The sequence below is a fragment of the Colobus angolensis genome, unplaced genomic scaffold (genome assembly GCF_000951035.1).
Source record: "Colobus angolensis palliatus isolate OR3802 unplaced genomic scaffold, Cang.pa_1.0 Scaffold13, whole genome shotgun sequence".
In the NCBI taxonomy this organism is placed as follows: Eukaryota; Metazoa; Chordata; class Mammalia; order Primates; family Cercopithecidae; genus Colobus; species Colobus angolensis.
The window spans coordinates 23,085,648-23,102,960 of NW_012114252.1; the positions used below are offsets into that span (position 1 = coordinate 23,085,648).

Sequence of the window (17,313 nt, forward strand, 5' to 3'; positions counted from 1 at the left end):
CTGCCCAGGTAGCTGCATTGTTGCGATTTGTGGTGACTTTTTTTCTGACACTCCTGTGCTACGCAGTTACAGCTGCCCCTCTGCGAAGCCCCCTCCTGCTGGAAGGTGGGTGGGAAGGCGGCCAGGATGCTGCACAGTGCTGTGTCCTGAGCACACATATTAGGAGAAGGGATGTGAGACTTCCTCCACCGTGGGCTCCATGCAGCCGGGAGGCCCTGCCGCCCCCTCCCCACGCGCTGCCCACACGCCACGCACTGTTTCTTTCTCCCGCAACTCCAGATGTGGAATTCCTCTCGGAGGTCCTCTCATGGCACCCCTCATGGAGGCCTGGGCCTGGCCCGGAAGGAAGGCACAGCCCATGTGCGGGCGCCTCTGTCTGGAAGGCATGCTGGGGTCCATTTTCCTGTTTTCCCAACCCTGTGGCACTCCTTCCTGTTCCTTCCTCTACAGTCTTCTGTGTGAGTCATGGAAATGAGACAGATGGTCATGTTTAGCATCATACCACACATACCTTTTGCAAAAATGTATTTTTTAGCGGCCAGGTGAGCAGCTGATGTGGCGGACGGAAAGCTCACCGGAGGCCCTGAGGCCTTGAAGCCTCCACATGCCTCTCATCAGTGTGTGAGGTGCGGTTGGCGGAGGTTTGCTGAGCTGAGCGGCTCTGTGAGAGGAGGTGGTCGGGTTAGCAGCTTTGAAAGCCCCCGCACACTCCAGCTCCCATGCAGTTATGCTGTGTAAGAAATGGCAGCCGGGCCAAAACCTTGTAACTCTTTTCAGAGTTGGGAAAACACTGAGGTAGCTGGAAATACATTCTCATTTTAAGTTGAAGTAATTTGGGGCGTGGTGGCATGCCTGCAATCTCAGTGCTTTGGGAGGCTGCCCAGGGAGCACTGCCTAAGCCCAGGAGTTCAAGGCTACGGTGCACTCTAATTGTCCCTGTGAATGGCCACTGCAGTGAATAGCCACTGTGCTGCAGCTGGGACAGCACAGCAATACCCCATCTGTAAAAAAAGTAATTATTTTTTAAAAGTAAATCGTTTTCACTTCCTTGGAGATTTTCAGGAAGAACTTTATATCTGAGTTTCTAGAATTTACACGGAAGACTGAAACAGAGAAGCAGTTCTGACATCTAGGAATGACTTTTCCTGACGGGTGCGGTGGCTCACGCCTGTCATCCCAGCACTTTGGGAGGCTGGGGCGGGCGGATCACCTGAGGTCAGGAGTTCGAGGCCAGCGTGGCCAACATGGTGAAACACCATTTCTACTAAAAATACAAAATTAGCTGGATGTGGTGGTACTTGCCTGTAATCCCAGCTACTAGGGAGGCTGAGGCAGGAGTATTGCTTAAACCTGGAAGTGGAGTTTGCAGTGAGCCGAGGTTTTGCCACTGCACTCCAGCCTGGGTGAAGAGAACAAAACTCTGTCTTGTTAAAAAGAAAATATAACATTTTTACTGAGGGATAATTCACATACCTTAAAATCCTCCCTTTTAAAGCATGCAATCCGTTGGTTCCAACTGGAAAATATTCAGTCATGCACCCACCACCTCCCTCCAACCCAGAAGGTTTTCACCCGCCGGGCAGGGGCCATCAGCAACTACCACCACCTTCCAACCCGGAAGGTTTTCATCCCCTGGGCAGCCATTCGCCCAGCCCCGGCAGCCCCCCGCACTCCCCGGCAGCCCCCGTCCCTGCGTTCACCTTTTCTGGGCATTTCATCAGAATGGACTCACAGCACGGTGTTGCTTCACATGCGGGATGCTTTCTGGCCCCACGTGTGTTGGTGTGGGTGTCAGCGCTTCCTTCCCTTCCACGTGTCCCTTCATCAGTGGACGTGCATTTGGAGGCTGCCACCTTGGTCTTCCTTGAAGAGTGCAGCTGTGAACCTTCTCGCTGAAGTTTTTGTGCCGCTCCAGGAGCTGCTCTAGATGTTTCGCTTGGTCAGTTTGTGTCCTCCGGTCAGTCCCATCAGCACAGGGTAGGTTTTTACTTCAGCTGGAACTTGATGCCAGCCCTCCAGGGGACATGCCACGTGGCTTTCTGATGCTCTTTGGACAATGGGTTGTTAAGGAGTCGTTAGGAAACCTGCTACTTGACACAGACAGTTTGGTGCCTGGTTTCAGCTTTGCTTTGCTGATGGAAGCCTCTGGCTGTGGGGCTGGCTGAGCTGTGTCGCTGATCCTGGCTGGGAACACAGAGAGAGAGAGGCTGGGGTCTCCATCCTCTTGCCCTGGAGAGCTTCCTGACTACCTGTGTCTTTACTCTGAATACTGAAAAAAACCCTGTGTGGTGTGACCCCGTTGTTTGTTTGCTTGTTTGTTTGTTTGAGACGGAGCCTTGCTCTGTCGTCCAAGCTGGAGAACAGTGGAGCCATCTTGTCACTGCAGCCTCCACCTTGGGGTTCGAGCGATTATCCTGCCTCAGCCTCCCAAGTAGCTAGGACTACAGGTGCCCCCATGCCTGGCTATTTTTTTTTTTTTTTTTTTTTTAGTAGAGATGGAGTTTCCCCATGTTAGCCAGGCTGGTCTTGAACTCCTGGCCTCAAGCGATCCACCTGCCTCAGCTTCCCAAAGTGCTGGAATTACAGACATGAACCACTGTGCCTGGTGGGGACCCTGTTTTGTCTGTGCCATTTATGCATAGCATGTCTGGCCCTGGGTTCAAGACTGGTGAGGTTCAGAAGTTACATGATTGGGGCTCCTGAGTTTGTTTTTGTTGCTAACTGTACAGAGAACCAAAATCTTAGGGCTGGGAGGACCACAAAGGTTGGCCCTCCCAATCCCTTCATGCCGCTGCTGACGACATTTGACAGAGACACGCGGTGCGATGCAGCTGCAGCCACAGAGCTAGTGAGCAGCAGGGACCGGGCGCCCCGTCCCCAGGCCGCCGTTTGGGATGTATCTACATCCTCTGGGGGTCCAGCGTATTTTCGGCTCTGTTCCTTTTGGTCAATTCAGTCTTCCTAGAATTTGAACTTTTTTGTGGGCTGCTCTGTCTGTGGAGTAGCCGTTCTTTTATTTGTTTGGTTTTGTAATAAACTTGCTTTCACTTTGAAAAAAAAATGTGAATATTTGTGGAGAATACAACACAAAGAGCTCCCTTTGGTTTGAAGTGTGAACCCGAAGAGACGCTTAGATTTCCGACCTTCCTGATGCCCTGGGTGAGGCCGTCCGAGTGACCTCATGGCCTTAGGTCCTTTCCTCATCCAGTGTGGTATCTGTGACGCTGACAAGGCTGTCAGGCAAGTAGCCCACTGGCCAGGCAAGGCCCACTGCGTATTGGCAGGCAGCTTACTTTGTGATGTCATGGCACAGACAAAAATAGTCATTCCTACTTGTGTCGGTGTAAACGCCACTACGCTGTTGGGCTGTATTTGAGTTGTTTTTGATGTAATTCTTTAACAATAAACGTCTGCTCGGCACTGTTGAGAAGATGGAGTGGACTTCATCCATTCATCCTGATCGTGCCTCCATGAGACAGGGTGCCTTTGTTGCTGGCTGGAAGTGTCCGGGCAGCGTGAGCTTGCCGTGGCGTGGGCGATGCCACATGGCTCCAGGAAAGCGTTCAGCTTTCAGAGCCAGTGTCTGGGCTCGTGGCCACTCCTGAAATTCAGTTGCTGTCTTTGAAGCTTAGAAGAAAGTTTCTAGGATTTTCACTTTTGTATTAAAAGATACCTGTATGCTTTTCTCTCTTTTTCTGGTTCACTTATATTCTCATTCAGTGCAATTTCCTGATTCCACGAGAATGAGAAGCATCTGTTTGGCTATGTTCTGAGAAAACAAAGGAGCCAGGGACTTTTCTTAGCCTTTGTAGGCAGCAGTTTATTTACAAAGCTCTTAAGATGCTTTTGAAGTCCGCATCCCTGCATCCCTTAGGTTTGTTGACTTCACCACAAAATAGAGGCAGCTGGGAAGGTCCCCGGTAGGCAGGGAGACCCAGTCTCGGAGGAGGAGGGCCTGTCCTTGTGGGGAGGGGCAGCCAGATTGTGGCGTGGTCAGGGCAGTGGGGCTGCGCTGCCCACCTGGCTTTGAGTCTGGGATGACAGTTACTGCATGGCCAGCAGGCTCGCGGGGAGGCCACAACCCAAGGTCGCGCCGAGGAAAACTGCCTCTGGCTCATTTGAGGGTGGAGTGCTCCTCACTGGCCGGGTGCTGCCTTGTGTACATCTGTCCCCAGGAGCGTGGAAGCCTTGGCTCCCCGTGGAAATGCTGGCTCATAGTCTCAGCCAACCATCTCTGAAAACACAGTTGGGGCACACAGGGACTGCTGTGATCTCTTTCCTTTACTTAGACTGTTCTGCAAAGCTGAGTCCTAATAAAAGAAATTGGAAGTGAATTACCTGCCAATGGACTTTATTACAGCAAATGTGCGGACATTCACACAGCTCCTGTCCGGGACGTTCTGGGTGGGACAGTGTGGAAAAGCTTCCTCTGAAAGGACGTTAGAGGAGCAGAGGAGCTGATGACATAAACAAGACCAAAAACAGCCAGCGTGAGGTTTATAAGCAAGAGCACCACGCAGACAGGGACTCCAGACTGTTCAGGCCTTGCCTGCCTTTTTTGGCTTTAAAAAACAAGAGTTCCCTGAAGCACCAAGGGGCAGCCCACACAGAGAGGAGTCACCCCGAGCGTTCACAGGCATCTGTGCTGGGCCAGGCCCCTGGCCATGTTGTGTTCCTGTTGCCTCATTTCGTGCTCCATGACCCTGAGAAAGTGTGGGCATCCCCCTCATCGATGAGAAGCCCAGTGGGAAACTGTCCCCATACCCGCGGCGAGGAGTGGCCCAGCAGCCAACCGTCAGCCCTTCGACGGCAGTGCCCACTCATCCTTCCTGTCCCATCGCACCAGCGTTCCCTTCGCAGAGGAGGCTTCCGTCTCCTCTTCAGCTGTGTTTCTCATGCCCCAGAAAGGCTTGCAGTTCCTTCAGAGAAGTGGGGCATGGGACGAGAGCCACATGCTAAGGCCACGTATTCTGAGGCGGGCCTGGGGCCATGTACCAGGACCATGTGTTCTGAGGTGGGTCCGGGGCCATGTGCTGGGGCCGTGCATTCTGAGGTGGGCTGGGGCCATGGCCAGGGCTGCGTCTTCAGATGTGGCATTTGGATTTCTCATGACGAGCTCAGGTATGTTTGTGGTTTTCCTGCTGACATCAAATGGCCCGCCTGAGTATTGCTGAAATATTTCTTGTCAGAGCTGTTTCCTTGACTCCTCCAAACACAGTGTTCTGAGTAGTACAGAGATGGTCAGGCCCAAGGCGTCTTTGCAGGAGAGCCTGCCTGTCCCTGAGCAGACACCGGGCGGGCTGAGTGACTCTTCTACATGTGCAGATGCAGGGCCGGTGACCCCGCAGGGGGGCAGGAACCTGGAGGGTTCTTGGCTTTCCCCAGGAAAGAATTCAAGGGCAAGCAGAAGCAGGAGGGGGAGGAAAACAGCTTGATTGAAGAGGCAGGGCTACAGCTCCCTGACTGCCCTTGCAGAGCGGCACTGCCCCATAGGCAGAGAGGAGTAGCTCAGGGCAGGTTTAATTGCATGCAGATGAAGGGGTGGTTTTTGCAGAAATTTCTAGAAGGATGTGACTTCCAGGCAATCAGGTCATTGCCATGGAAAGGGGCGGCAGCTCCTGGCTGTTGCCATGGCAATGCTAAACCGACAGGCATACTGCGGGCGGGCGTGTCTTATGGAAAGCTGCCTCTGCCCCAGCCCTGTTTTCACTAGTCCTCAGTCTGGTCCGGTGTCCAAGCCCCACCCCTGGAGTCGAGTCCTGCCTTCTACCCCAATATCATAGTTTTTCTTTCTTCTGCCATTAAAGACCTCTTGCAGCATCACGGTCTCTTCTGTTTTGGAAGCCTCACGGTTTGGCCGTGCATTCTGTTCTTGTGTGCACGCCCTGAGCTGTTGCCACTGGCAGTCAACTTTGGAGTTCACTGTGTGGCTCTCACAGGAGCGCAGACCCTCCTGGTGCTCACAGAAGACCTTGGCCCAGGAGGGCTGCGTAAGACAGGGTGGCTCGGTCCTGGGTGCTGGGGCCCAGGTCTCCCCGCAGCCCTGAACAATGCTGTCAGCAGCAGGTACAAGTCTCTGTTCCGATGAACGTGCCTCAGGGCGACACTCTGGGCAAGAGCCTTTGATGCGGGTTCTGAGGCAGCCGCCTAATACTACTCTCCTTTCCGCAGTGTGCAGGAGAAGAGAATTGGGTGGACAGCAGGACCATCTACGTGGGACACAGGGAGCCACCTCCGGGCGCAGAGGCCTACATCCCACAGAGATACCCAGACAACAGGATCGTCTCATCCAAGGTAACTCGGGTCTGAGTGTCCATAATGTGTCCAAAAAGCAGTTGCCGGGGGGTGTTAGTGCTTCTCGGTTTCAAAGACCAGCTCTGCTCCTGGCCCTGCTGTCATGGCCACCAGCCACCCCCAGCAAAGGCTTCGGATCAGGACCTCACGAAGGGTGCCGCACTCTCCCTCCCGGTGACCACCCACAGAAGGCTTTCCACCTGGCCAGGGCTCACAGCGCAGTGTCTCCACTCTTGGGCGACTATGTCACACAGGCAGCGCAGTTCTGAAGTCCAGGATCCAAACCCCACCCAGCTCCCACTTCTGAGGCGTCTGGCCGTATGCTTGTCGTGGGCCACCCTGGCCAGAGTCTCAGCACCGGTAAGGTAGAAACGATACCAGCCACCCTGGAGAAAGAGCCAACAAACGCAGGCCGGACACAGAACCCGGGAGGTCTTTGAGCTTGTTCAGGAGTTGCGGCCCAGGCAAAGCGTAGGAAGCGTGAGCAGAGTGCCGCCGTCTAAACAAAGCATGTTTCTCTCCACGGACGGGAGTGTGGAAGTGCATACACCTTTCCCATGTTCAGAGAGTGACCTGGAAACGGGTCTTAAGAATAGGGTGGAAATTTAGCTGCCGCCGTTAAACACGGGGTAAACTGTGCTTTCCAGATAATGTGGAACACGTGTGCCTGTGTTCAGACTCCGTTTATCTTCATTGTCCTTCAAAATGGATGAGCCGAACACAGGCACACGCATGGCCGAGCTGCACACGGGGACGCGTGTGGCAGCCCACAATTCACACGTGTGTCCTCACATGCAAGTGCACTTAATTCACCCTGGGCGTCCTGACGTGTAGACCCCTGTGGAGACCTACGTAATTCACACTGGGTGTCCTGATGTGTAAACCGCTATGGGGAACTACTTAATTCCACACTGGGCATCCTGATGTATAGACCCCTGTGGTAGACCTACTTAATTCACACCAGGCATCCTGACGTGTAGACCGCTGTGTAGACCTACTTAAATCACACCAGACATCCTGACGTGTAGACCACTGTGTAGACCTACTTAATTCACACCAGACATCCTGACGTGTAGACCACTGTGTAGACCTACTTAATTCACACCAGACATCCTGACGTGTAGACCACTGTGTAGACCTACTTAATTCACACCAGGTGTCATGACGTGTAGACTTCTGTGTAGACCTACTTAATTCACACCGGGTGTCCTGACGTACAGACCCCTGTGTAGACCTACTTAAGTGACAACGGGCATCCTGACCTGTAGACCCCTGTGGAGACCTACTTAATTCACACCCAGCGTCCTGACGTGTAGACTCCTATGTAGACCTACTTAATTCACACAGCGTGTCCTGATGTATAGACCCCTGTGTAGACCTACTTAATTCACACTGGGTGTCCTGATGTGTAGACCCCTGTGGAGATCTGCTTAATCCACACCAAGTGTCCTGGCATGTAGCCCCCTGTGGTTCTTAATTATTTATGTGCTCTTGAAGAGTTGCACATTTTTGAAGAATATTTTACAACAGAAAAGGTCACCTTTTTAAAGCATTTTTATGGGATTATTTAATTTGTAACTATAGGATTACAAAAAAATTTTAATAGCTTTAACCTCTAGAAACAGGACATACAAATGCTGAAAAACAAAGTCCCAACCAGATAAGTGCTGTGGGTGGTTTCCCAGGCATGATTCATGGAAGGAGAAATGTACTGATGAGAAATCACATCCAAAATACTGTCTCTGCAGTGGTGATATTTATAAAGTTTTAAAGTCGACACAGTCTCAGGCGGAGCTCACTGAAGGTAGTTTCCAAGCTAGTATGTACTTCACCCACCCTCCAGCCCAAAACAGATCCCAGACATACTTCTTAGAACTCAGCCTGCACGGCCCAGAGGTACAGAGAGGCAGGGAGCACCCAGGTGTCCTCATGTGGTGCCACTGTGGACTTGTAGGACGGGATTCCAGGATATGGGTGATGGGTGTGTGGAACCGTGGCCCCCCCTGCACAGCGGGGCTCATCTGAGCTGGATGGGGGCTGTGAAGGCATCACCCAGCCCACCTCCTGGGAGCTGGCTTCTCCATTCCTGGGGCAGAGCTCGCCCGACAGCCCCACATGCCTAGTTCTACCTGCAGATGAGGGTGCTGTGTGGGGCCGCAGGGAAGAAACCAGCAGCAGCAGCAGAGCTTGATCCAGGCATTGGAGGAGGGTCCTGGTCCGCCTGGCAGGCGCTGGCTGGAAACTGCTTCCTGTGATTGCCCATGGCGGTTTTGGAGGAGATGACAGAGCATGGCGATTTCTGCCTCCCACTCCTGACCCCTTTGCTGTATCATTCAAGTTTTGTCATTTCCCTACTGTCTGTTTCGAACATCCCTGCAGGCAGTGGCCTCGGTGGCTTCACGCCTCCCGGCCCTGCTCCCAGGCTCTGTGCTACCCTCTCTCCCCCTCGTCTGGGCCCTTCCCCCTGCTCTGCTGCTCCCTGTGGAACTGGAGCCCCTGGAGGCCTCTTCGGTTTCTGATCCGGGAAGCCCTGCGGTGGCTGGGTTGTCAGGATGGGTTTTGTGGGCTTATTGCTGGTTTTCAGGGCCTTTTAGAAGCCGTAGGCTCCTTCCTACCAGGAAGCCCTCACTCAGGAACACACAGACCGGGGTCAACAGGCTCTCAGGAGCGCCATCTGAGCGCAGGTGGAGGGCGCGGCGGGGCCGGGAGAGCACTTGGGCGCCTTTCATCTCAGCCTCCAAGGACAGAAGGGGGCTGTGCTCTCAAATCCACCCATGCATTGAGATCTTCGCTCTTCACAGAGGTGGGATTAGCGGCTTAGTCTTAGCTTCAAGTGGATACGGTTGTGTAATTTCAGGGGAAAATTACGTCTGGCAGAACCTCTTTTGCTAATAGAACTCAGGAAGGAAAGGCCTCAGAAAGGCTGGAGTCTGGAATCTAGGCAGGTGGCGGGCCTGACGGTAACCTTGATCCAGATAAACCAAAGTGGAATTCTGGAGCCTGGACTTGAGGACTCATAATTGTCTTAATTTAACAGCTCAGGATGTGTGAAAAAATGCTGTCTAATTTGTAAAACATACGTTTATGGCTGATTTTGGAGAATACAGTTGTGCCAGTGTATCTGTATTTTCTTGGGCTCGGGGAGGAAATGATTTCTACCTAGAAGAAAGAAATGCTAGTAGTTAAGACTTTTTGAGAACCACAGAGGCTTGTTCTCAGCAAGTTTGCTTTTATGAAATCAAAGGATGAAAGCCTTTGTCATGGAGGAAGTTGTAACGAGATGAAAATGCCGTCGGATTATTTTTTACTTCTCATCTGTTTGATGGAACTGCAGTTACTGGTGATCGGTGATTGATAGAATTCCATTTCCTTCTTGGGGAGAGACTTTGGGCAGTGTCAGAAACCCGAAATGACAGCCCAGCACGCCCCGTTCCCTGCTTCTGGTGCTGTGCAGAGCTCCCCCAGGCCTGCTTGCACTCCCCACTTGGGGAATCCTGAACTCCAGCAAGTGATGGATCCCTGCGTGCCTCCCTTTCCAGACTTGTACTTCAGGGTGCAGAATTCACGTGGTTCCCTGCTTTGCCCGCAGGAGGCTACAGAATTAAATCTTGGCTTAGCCTATGCTGTCCCTCCATGCCTTCAAGAAAACTGAATCCCTTCTGGCAACTGGGGAGGAAGAATTCCCTCTGCAGTTCATAGGTATAGCCAGTGTTTTCGTGACTTATATTTGCATAAATGATTTCCGTGTTTTATTATATCATGTAACTTCTAAACACCCCTGTGAACCCCCAATACTGATTATTCCCGGCATATTCATGAAGAGGCTGAGGCTTAGAGCTCAGTCGTGTGTCGGAGGCCGCAGAAGAGGATAGACTAGTCCGTAACCCCTGTAGTCTGGCACTGGGCTAGGACTTCCTTCCTCAGAGCCGGGGACCTTTTCTTTTGTTTTGTTTTGTTTTTGTTTTTGTTTTGAGACAGAGTCTCTCTCTGCACCCAGGCTGGAGTACCGTGCCACGATCCTGCCTCACTGCAACCTCTACTTCCTGGTTCAAGTGATTCTCCTGCCTCAGCCTCCCGAGTAGCTGGAACTAGAGGCGCCCATCACCACACCCAGCTGATTTTTATATTTTTAGCAGAGATGGGGCTTTGCCATTGTTGGCCAGTCTAGTCTTGAACTCCTGACCTCAGGTGATTTGCTCACCTTGGCCTCCCGAAGTGCTGGGTTTACAGGCGTGAGCCACCGCGCCTGTCCAGGGGCACTTTTCTTAACAGCCCCTCTGGGTGCTCACGAATTTCCAGCATCAGTAATCCACCATCCTGGCATAATTTTCTGTGTTTTGCATCCCTGCCTCCCAAATGAAAGAGTGACCTCATTTCCATGCAAGTGGCTTGTTGTCCCAAGCAGATGGGTGTTCGGTGTCCCCGTCATTTTCAGGAATGTCAGGTGGGCCCTGCGGTGCTGGAGCTGTGTTCAGGTAAACACTAGCTGAGGCTTCAGACAGCTTTCAGGGGCTCCTGCGGGCGCCCGGGCTGCTGGCAGAGGACAGTGCCCGGATTTGTCTCGTGGCCAGAGGCCAGAGGCAGACCAGGTGAGGCCATGCTCTTCCCTGTCTGCATACAACACTGCTGTTAACACAAAACCAGAGACTGACTTCCCAAGGGACAGGAGGCAGGCAGAAGCGTGAGGCTCAGACACGAGTGAGACGTTCCAGCTCAGGGCCAAAATCAGAGCCAGGGCAGTCGTGGACTCTGGCTGTGGTGTCTGTCGTACAAGTGAGAAATGAAAAGAATGACTGTCCCGTGTCATTCAGCAAAACGCATGGCGTCTTTGGAGGTGAAGAGAGGTGCCGAGGGCCACTCAGTTTTCCCAGATCTCCTGTAGGAGGAAAACCACTTGGTTCCATACTGTGGCGTTTTCATGCCAGGAGTTCCCAGGACTGGGGACATCTACTGATTGTATCCCAGTCGAAGGGCCCAGCGTCACATTACATTGTGTTCCCGGGCAAGTATTTCTGTTTCTACAATTCAACAACGATGAGCAAAGGATAACGGACCACCCTTGTCAGCTTTCTCGCTCTGATGTGTGGAATACAATGCTCATTTTAGTTTATTTTATCCAGATGGTACTGCTGTATCAGTGTCGTTATGACCATTTAAATGAGTTCATTGGGATTTCACTTTTCTTGTTAGACGTCACCAGGAATTAATAACCCTCCTTTTGACAATAGTAATGGTCAGCAGTAATAACTTACTCTGTGAAACGCAGAGATTACACAGCATCATGGGGCTCGGCTGCAGCCCTCAGTGCCACACGAGAGTAAAGCAATTGAGGCCAGGCGCAGTGGCTTACACCTGTAATCCCAGGACTTTGGGAGGCCGAGGTGGGTTGATCACAGGTCAGGAGTTCTAGACCAGCCTGGCCAACATGGTGAAACCCTGTCTCTACCAAAAAATACAAAAATTAGCTGGGCATGGTGGCGGGCACCTGTAGTCCCAGCTACTCGGGAGGTTGAGGCAGGAGAATCACTTGAACCTGGGAGGCAGAGGTTGCAGTGAGGTGAGATTGTGCCAACACACTCCAGCCTGGGTGACAGTCAGAGTAAGACCCTGTCTCAAGAAAAGAAAAGAATAAAACCAATTGTGCAGGTGGTTTCAAATTCCAAAGCTGTACAGTAACATTCAAATATGGCAAGTCCAGGTCAGGCACAGTGGCTCATGCCTGTAATTCCAGCACTTTGAGAGGCTGAGGCAGGTGGATTACCTGAAGTCAAGAGTTCAAGATCAGCCTGGGCAACATGGTGAAATCCTGTCTCTACTAAAAATACAAAAATTAGCCGGGCATCATGGGGGACACCTGCAGTGCCAGCTACTCGGGAGGCTGAGGCACAGGAATCCCTTGAACCTGGGAGGTGGAGGTTGCAGTGAGCCAAGATGGCCCCACTGCACTCCATCCTGGGTGACAGAGTGAGACTTCATCTCAAAAACAAAAAAAAATTATGGCAAGACCATGAGTTTGCACAGCCTTCCAGGCTTGATGGAAGTTGATCTGCATGTTTGAAAGGATTGCAGATCATGTTTTATCTCATAAATATGACCAAAACTTCCTTGTATAACACGGGAACTTTCAAAACCATAGAGAGGAGCATTGTGAATCTCTGTGGCTCATCTCCACTGCCACAGTTCCTGGCCTGTGGCCAGCCTGTCGCACCTGCACCGTCACTGGAGTTCCAAGGGTCTTTTGGAAGGGATCCTGGACAGCGTGAACTTTTCACCTGAAAGTACTTCAGTAAATGAAAGGTGGAATTTTAAGTAGACTCTTTTTTCATTAATGTGACTTTGTTACTGAGTGATGTATTATAGAAATTTGTGGAAATGTTTAATTATAATAAGTTTGTTGACTTGGGTGCTGGAAAGTAAGACTGGCCTCACATGAGTGGGCTAAGCTATTTCTTTAATGTGTCCCTTTAAAAGTTAATGGACAGTAACTGACTTTTTCATTATGGCCCATTTGAGAGAAAATATATCTTTCTCAAATATTTAAAAAGACCTATCACATGTATAATGTTTGCCAAGTTGTATAGACAAGAAAACTAGAGCTCAGAATCATTAAATAATTTGCTGAAGTTTACATGGTTTTTAAATGGCAGGGCCGGGATCGAAGGTGGGGACTGACACTGACTCTGAAGTCTGTGTGTTTCGTAGTATGCTAAAGAGTAAATATTTTCAGAATTTCATAGAATAACTAAATTATCTTGAGGTGGGGTTAGCAAATTCTCAATTTGTAAAGGAAGAAAGTCCCTATACTTTTATTGGCAATCTGGAGTTTTTGTTTGCTTTTTTTCCTGAATGAGAAGCAAAAGGAGTGAAGAGCCAGCCATGTGTTCTCTACTCCGTCTCAGTTTGTATGGCTGCTTTTCCGTCCAGAGCTCTTGCCTTTTGGTTCTCGATTTGTTGCCTTCACATGAAGAAAACCTAGTGTGGCAGGCAGAAGGCTAGCCTCCCACAGAGGTCCACATCCTGATCCCCAGAGCCTCTGCCTGTGTCAGTGTCCGTGGCCCGGAATCCCGATTGCCAAACAGCTGACGCTGAAATAGGGAAGTGATTATAGAACTACTCATGCGGGCCAAAAGTAACCACCGAGGCGCCTGTAAGTGGAAGAGGGAGGCAGAACAGAGACCGTCCAAGCCACAGCTGGCTTCAGAGGTTGAAGGGGACCAACGGATGCAGGCAGCCTCTGCAGGAACCAGGAAAAGGCAAGAAAAGTTTCTCCCTGGAGCCTGCAGGAAAGAACCAGCCCTGCTGATACTTCAGTTTTAACCCAATGAAACACATTGCAAACTTCTGACCTCCAGAACAGTACGATAATACATTTGCATTGTTTTAAGTCACAAAGTGGAATTTGTTATAGTAGCATAAGAAACTCATACACCTGGCCTCCTTCGGGGATTTATAATACACACTGTACGGAGATTGACGCGGTGTCAAAGGACCCGTGACCTTGAGACATGTCCATAGAGTCATACGCCTGCCCTAGCCACATCGGGGATTTATACAGACTGTACAGAGATTGACGTGGTGTCAGAGCACCTGTGAGCTTGAGACATGCCCACAGAATTATCCCCCTGGGTTAGCCACATGGGGGATTTATAACACAGGCTGCACAGAGACTGACGTGTTGTGCAAAGGACCCGTGACCTTGAGACATGTCTGCAGAAACTTTCCAAACTGAAGAGCAAAGAGGAAAAAAGAATGAAGAAACAGAACAGAACTGTGAACAATTACAAAAGGTGGAGCAAGCCAGGCATGGTGGCTCACACCTGTAATCCCAGCACTTTGGGAGGCTAAGGTGGGCAGATCACCTGAAGTCAGAAGTTTGAGACAAGCCTGGCCAACATGGTGAAACCCCGTCTTTACTGAAAATACAACAAATAAAAAAAAAATTTAAAAAATTAGCCAGGTGTGGTGGCGGGTGCCTGTAATCCCAGCTACTTGGGAGACTGAGGCACAAGTATCCCGTAAACCCAGGAGGCAGAGGTTGCAGTGAGCCAAGATTGCACCACTGCACTCCACCCTGGGCAGCAAGAGTGAAAACTCCATCTCACAAAAAAAAAAAAAAAGGTAAAACATATGTGTGTAATGAAAAAAACAAAAGAAGAGAGAAGTATCTTCAGTAAAAGTGGCCGAGACGTTTCCAAAATTACAGATGCCAAACTACAGATAAAGGAAGCTCAGAGATAAATACAAAAGCAGAATAATTTTTTAAAAAAGGGTACACCTAGACATATCACATTTAAATTACAGAAAATTAGACTCAGAAAAAATCTTCGAAGAAGCCAGAGGAAAAGAACATTTTACCTGCTGAGAAACAAGGGTAAGAATTACATCAAACTTTCTTCTAGAACCCATCTAAAGAAGAAAAGAATAATGTAAAATATTTAAAGTGTTAAAAGAAAAAGCCACCAACCCAGAATTCTGTAGCTCATAAAATTATCCTTCTTACATGAAGGAGAAATAGGGACTTTTTCAGACAAACAAAAATTGAGGAAATTCATTGCCAGTAGACCTCCCTTGCAAGAAATGTTAAAAGAAGTTCTTCAGAAAGAAGGAAAATTATATAGGTCAGAAATTCAGGTCTACTTAGGAAAAGAACAGAGCACTAAAGTGTGAGTTTTTTGTGCTGTTACAACAGAATACCACAGACTAGGTAATTTATACAGAAGACACATTGATTTCCCCACAGTTCTAGAGTCTGGGAAGTCCAAGATCAAGACACTGGCAGACCACAGTAGAATTAAACTAGAAATAAATAAATCACAAAGTTAACTGGAAAATCCCAAAGTATTTGGAGATTAAACAAAACACTACTAAATAACACATGAATCAAAGAAGTCTCAAGAGGCATAAAAATATTTTAAGCTAAACAAAAATTAAAATATAACTTACCAAATCTTGTGAGATGCAGGAAAAGCAGTGCTTAGAGGGAAATTTGTAGTATTGACTACACAGATTGGAAAAGAAGAAAGATCCAAAATCAACAAGCTTCAACGTTAGGAAACTTAAACTAATAATAATTAGAACAGAAATTAAATTGAAAACAGGAAATCAGAAAAAACCATCAAAAGCTGGTTCTTTGAAAAAAAATCAATAAAATTGATAAACCTTTTACCAGGCTAAACAAGGGAAAAAGAAGAGAGACACAAATTCCAAACATCAGAAATAAAAAAGGGGCATTACTACAGGTGACATAGCTAATAAAAAGATTAAAAGGAATATTATGAACAGCCCTACACCCATAAACTTGATAACTTAGATAAAATTGACAAGTTTCTTGAAAACACTGTCTACCAAAACTCAAACAAGGAGAAAGATAATCCGGGTGGGCCTACATCAATTAAAGAAATGGAATCAATAATCAATAATCTTCCAAAACGGAAAGCACAAGGCTCAGATGTTTTCACTGGTGAATTCTATCAAACGTTTCAGGGAAAAAAAAAAAAAATCTATTTTTTACAATCTCTTCCAGGTAATAGAAGCAGAAGGAACACTTTCTAATTCATTCTATGAGGCCAGCATTACCCTAAAACCAAAACTAGAAAAAGATATTCCGGAAAGATGATATCACAGACCAGTATTTCTCATGAACATAGAAGCAGCGATTCTCGATAAAATATTAGCAAATCGAATTCAACAATGTATAAGAAGAACTATACACCATTGTAGCAGGACGAGCCACAGACAAAATCTCTCAGACACTGAGTTGTAGAAGGAAGGGCTTTATTCAGCTGGGAGCATCCGCAAGCTACTGCCTTAAAATTCGAGCTCCCCGAGTGCACAATTTCTGTCCCTTTTTGGGGGGGGGATAGAGTCTCGCTGGAGTGCAGTGGCCGGATCTCAGCTCACTGCAAGCTCTGCCTCCGGGGTTTACCCCATTCTCCTGCCTCAGCCTCCAGAGTAACTGGGACTACAGGCGCCACCACCTCACCCGACTAGTGTTTTATATTTTTTAGTAGAGACGGGGTTTCACCGTGTCAGCCAGGATGTTCTCGATCTCCTGACCTCGTGATCTGCCCATCTCAGCTTCCCAAAGTGCTGGGATTACAGGCTTGAGCCACCACGTGCGGCTTCTGTCCCTTTTAAGGGCTCATAACACTAAAGATTTCACATGAAAGGGTCGTGATTGATTTGAGCAAGCAGGGGGTACGTGACAGGGGCTGCATACACCAGTGGTCAGAGTGAAACAGAACAGGGCAGGGAGTTTCACAGTGTTCTTCTATACAATGTCTGGAATCTATGAATAATATCGGTTTCTAAGTTATGAGTTGATTTTTAACTACTGGGTTTAGGCCAGGCTGGCCCAGGCCTGGTTTCAGGCCTGGCAGCAGGCTGCCTGTCTTTGGTTTTCTTTCCTTGTTTTTTTCTTAAAACACATACTGAGTATAAAACAATATGAAACACTATGAGAGGGTCTCTCTCTTTCCTCATCATGACCAAGTGGGTTTATCCTAGGTATGCAAGGCTAATCCAACATTTGAAAATCGACTAATATAACCCATAATATTTACAGGCTAAAAAAGAAAACTTACATGATTTTTTCAATAGGTGCAGTAAAAGAATTTGACAAAGTTCAGTACTCACTCACGTATTGCGGCAAACTAAGAACAGAGGGGAATTTCCTCAGCTTCGTAAAGAGCATCTACAAAAAGTTCTGTAGCTAACATCATACTTAATGGTGAAAAACTAGATGATTTCACCCTAAGACTGGAAAAAAGGCAAGGAATCCCTCATCACTGTTCCTATTCAGTGTTGTACTGGAAATCCTAGCTAATACAGTAAGAGTAGAAATGAGAATAAAAGACATACAGATTGGGAAGGAAGGAATAAGACTGTCTTTGTTCACAAGTGATACGATTGCCCATGCAGAAAATCCCAGAGAACCAACAATAACAAGAAAACTTCTGGATGTTAGAGGCGATTATAGCATGGTTGCAGGATTCAAAAATTAATCACTTTCCTATACCC

General features: G+C 48.8%; 1 protein-coding gene across 1 annotated transcript in view; it reads left to right on the forward strand.

Annotated features, from left to right (window-relative positions):
- The first annotated feature begins 3,181 nt into the window (after positions 1–3,181).
- The window catches only part of ATP11A (ATPase, class VI, type 11A), a 93,793-nt gene continuing 79,661 nt past the window's right edge, over positions 3,182–17,313 (forward strand). The window contains exons 1-4 of the mRNA XM_011933952.1: positions 3,182–3,274; positions 4,577–5,121; positions 5,219–5,336; positions 6,172–6,294. Coding sequence (XP_011789342.1) covers positions 3,182–3,274; positions 4,577–5,121; positions 5,219–5,336; positions 6,172–6,294 — 879 coding nt within the window. The remainder of the gene's footprint in view (positions 3,275–4,576; positions 5,122–5,218; positions 5,337–6,171; positions 6,295–17,313) is intronic.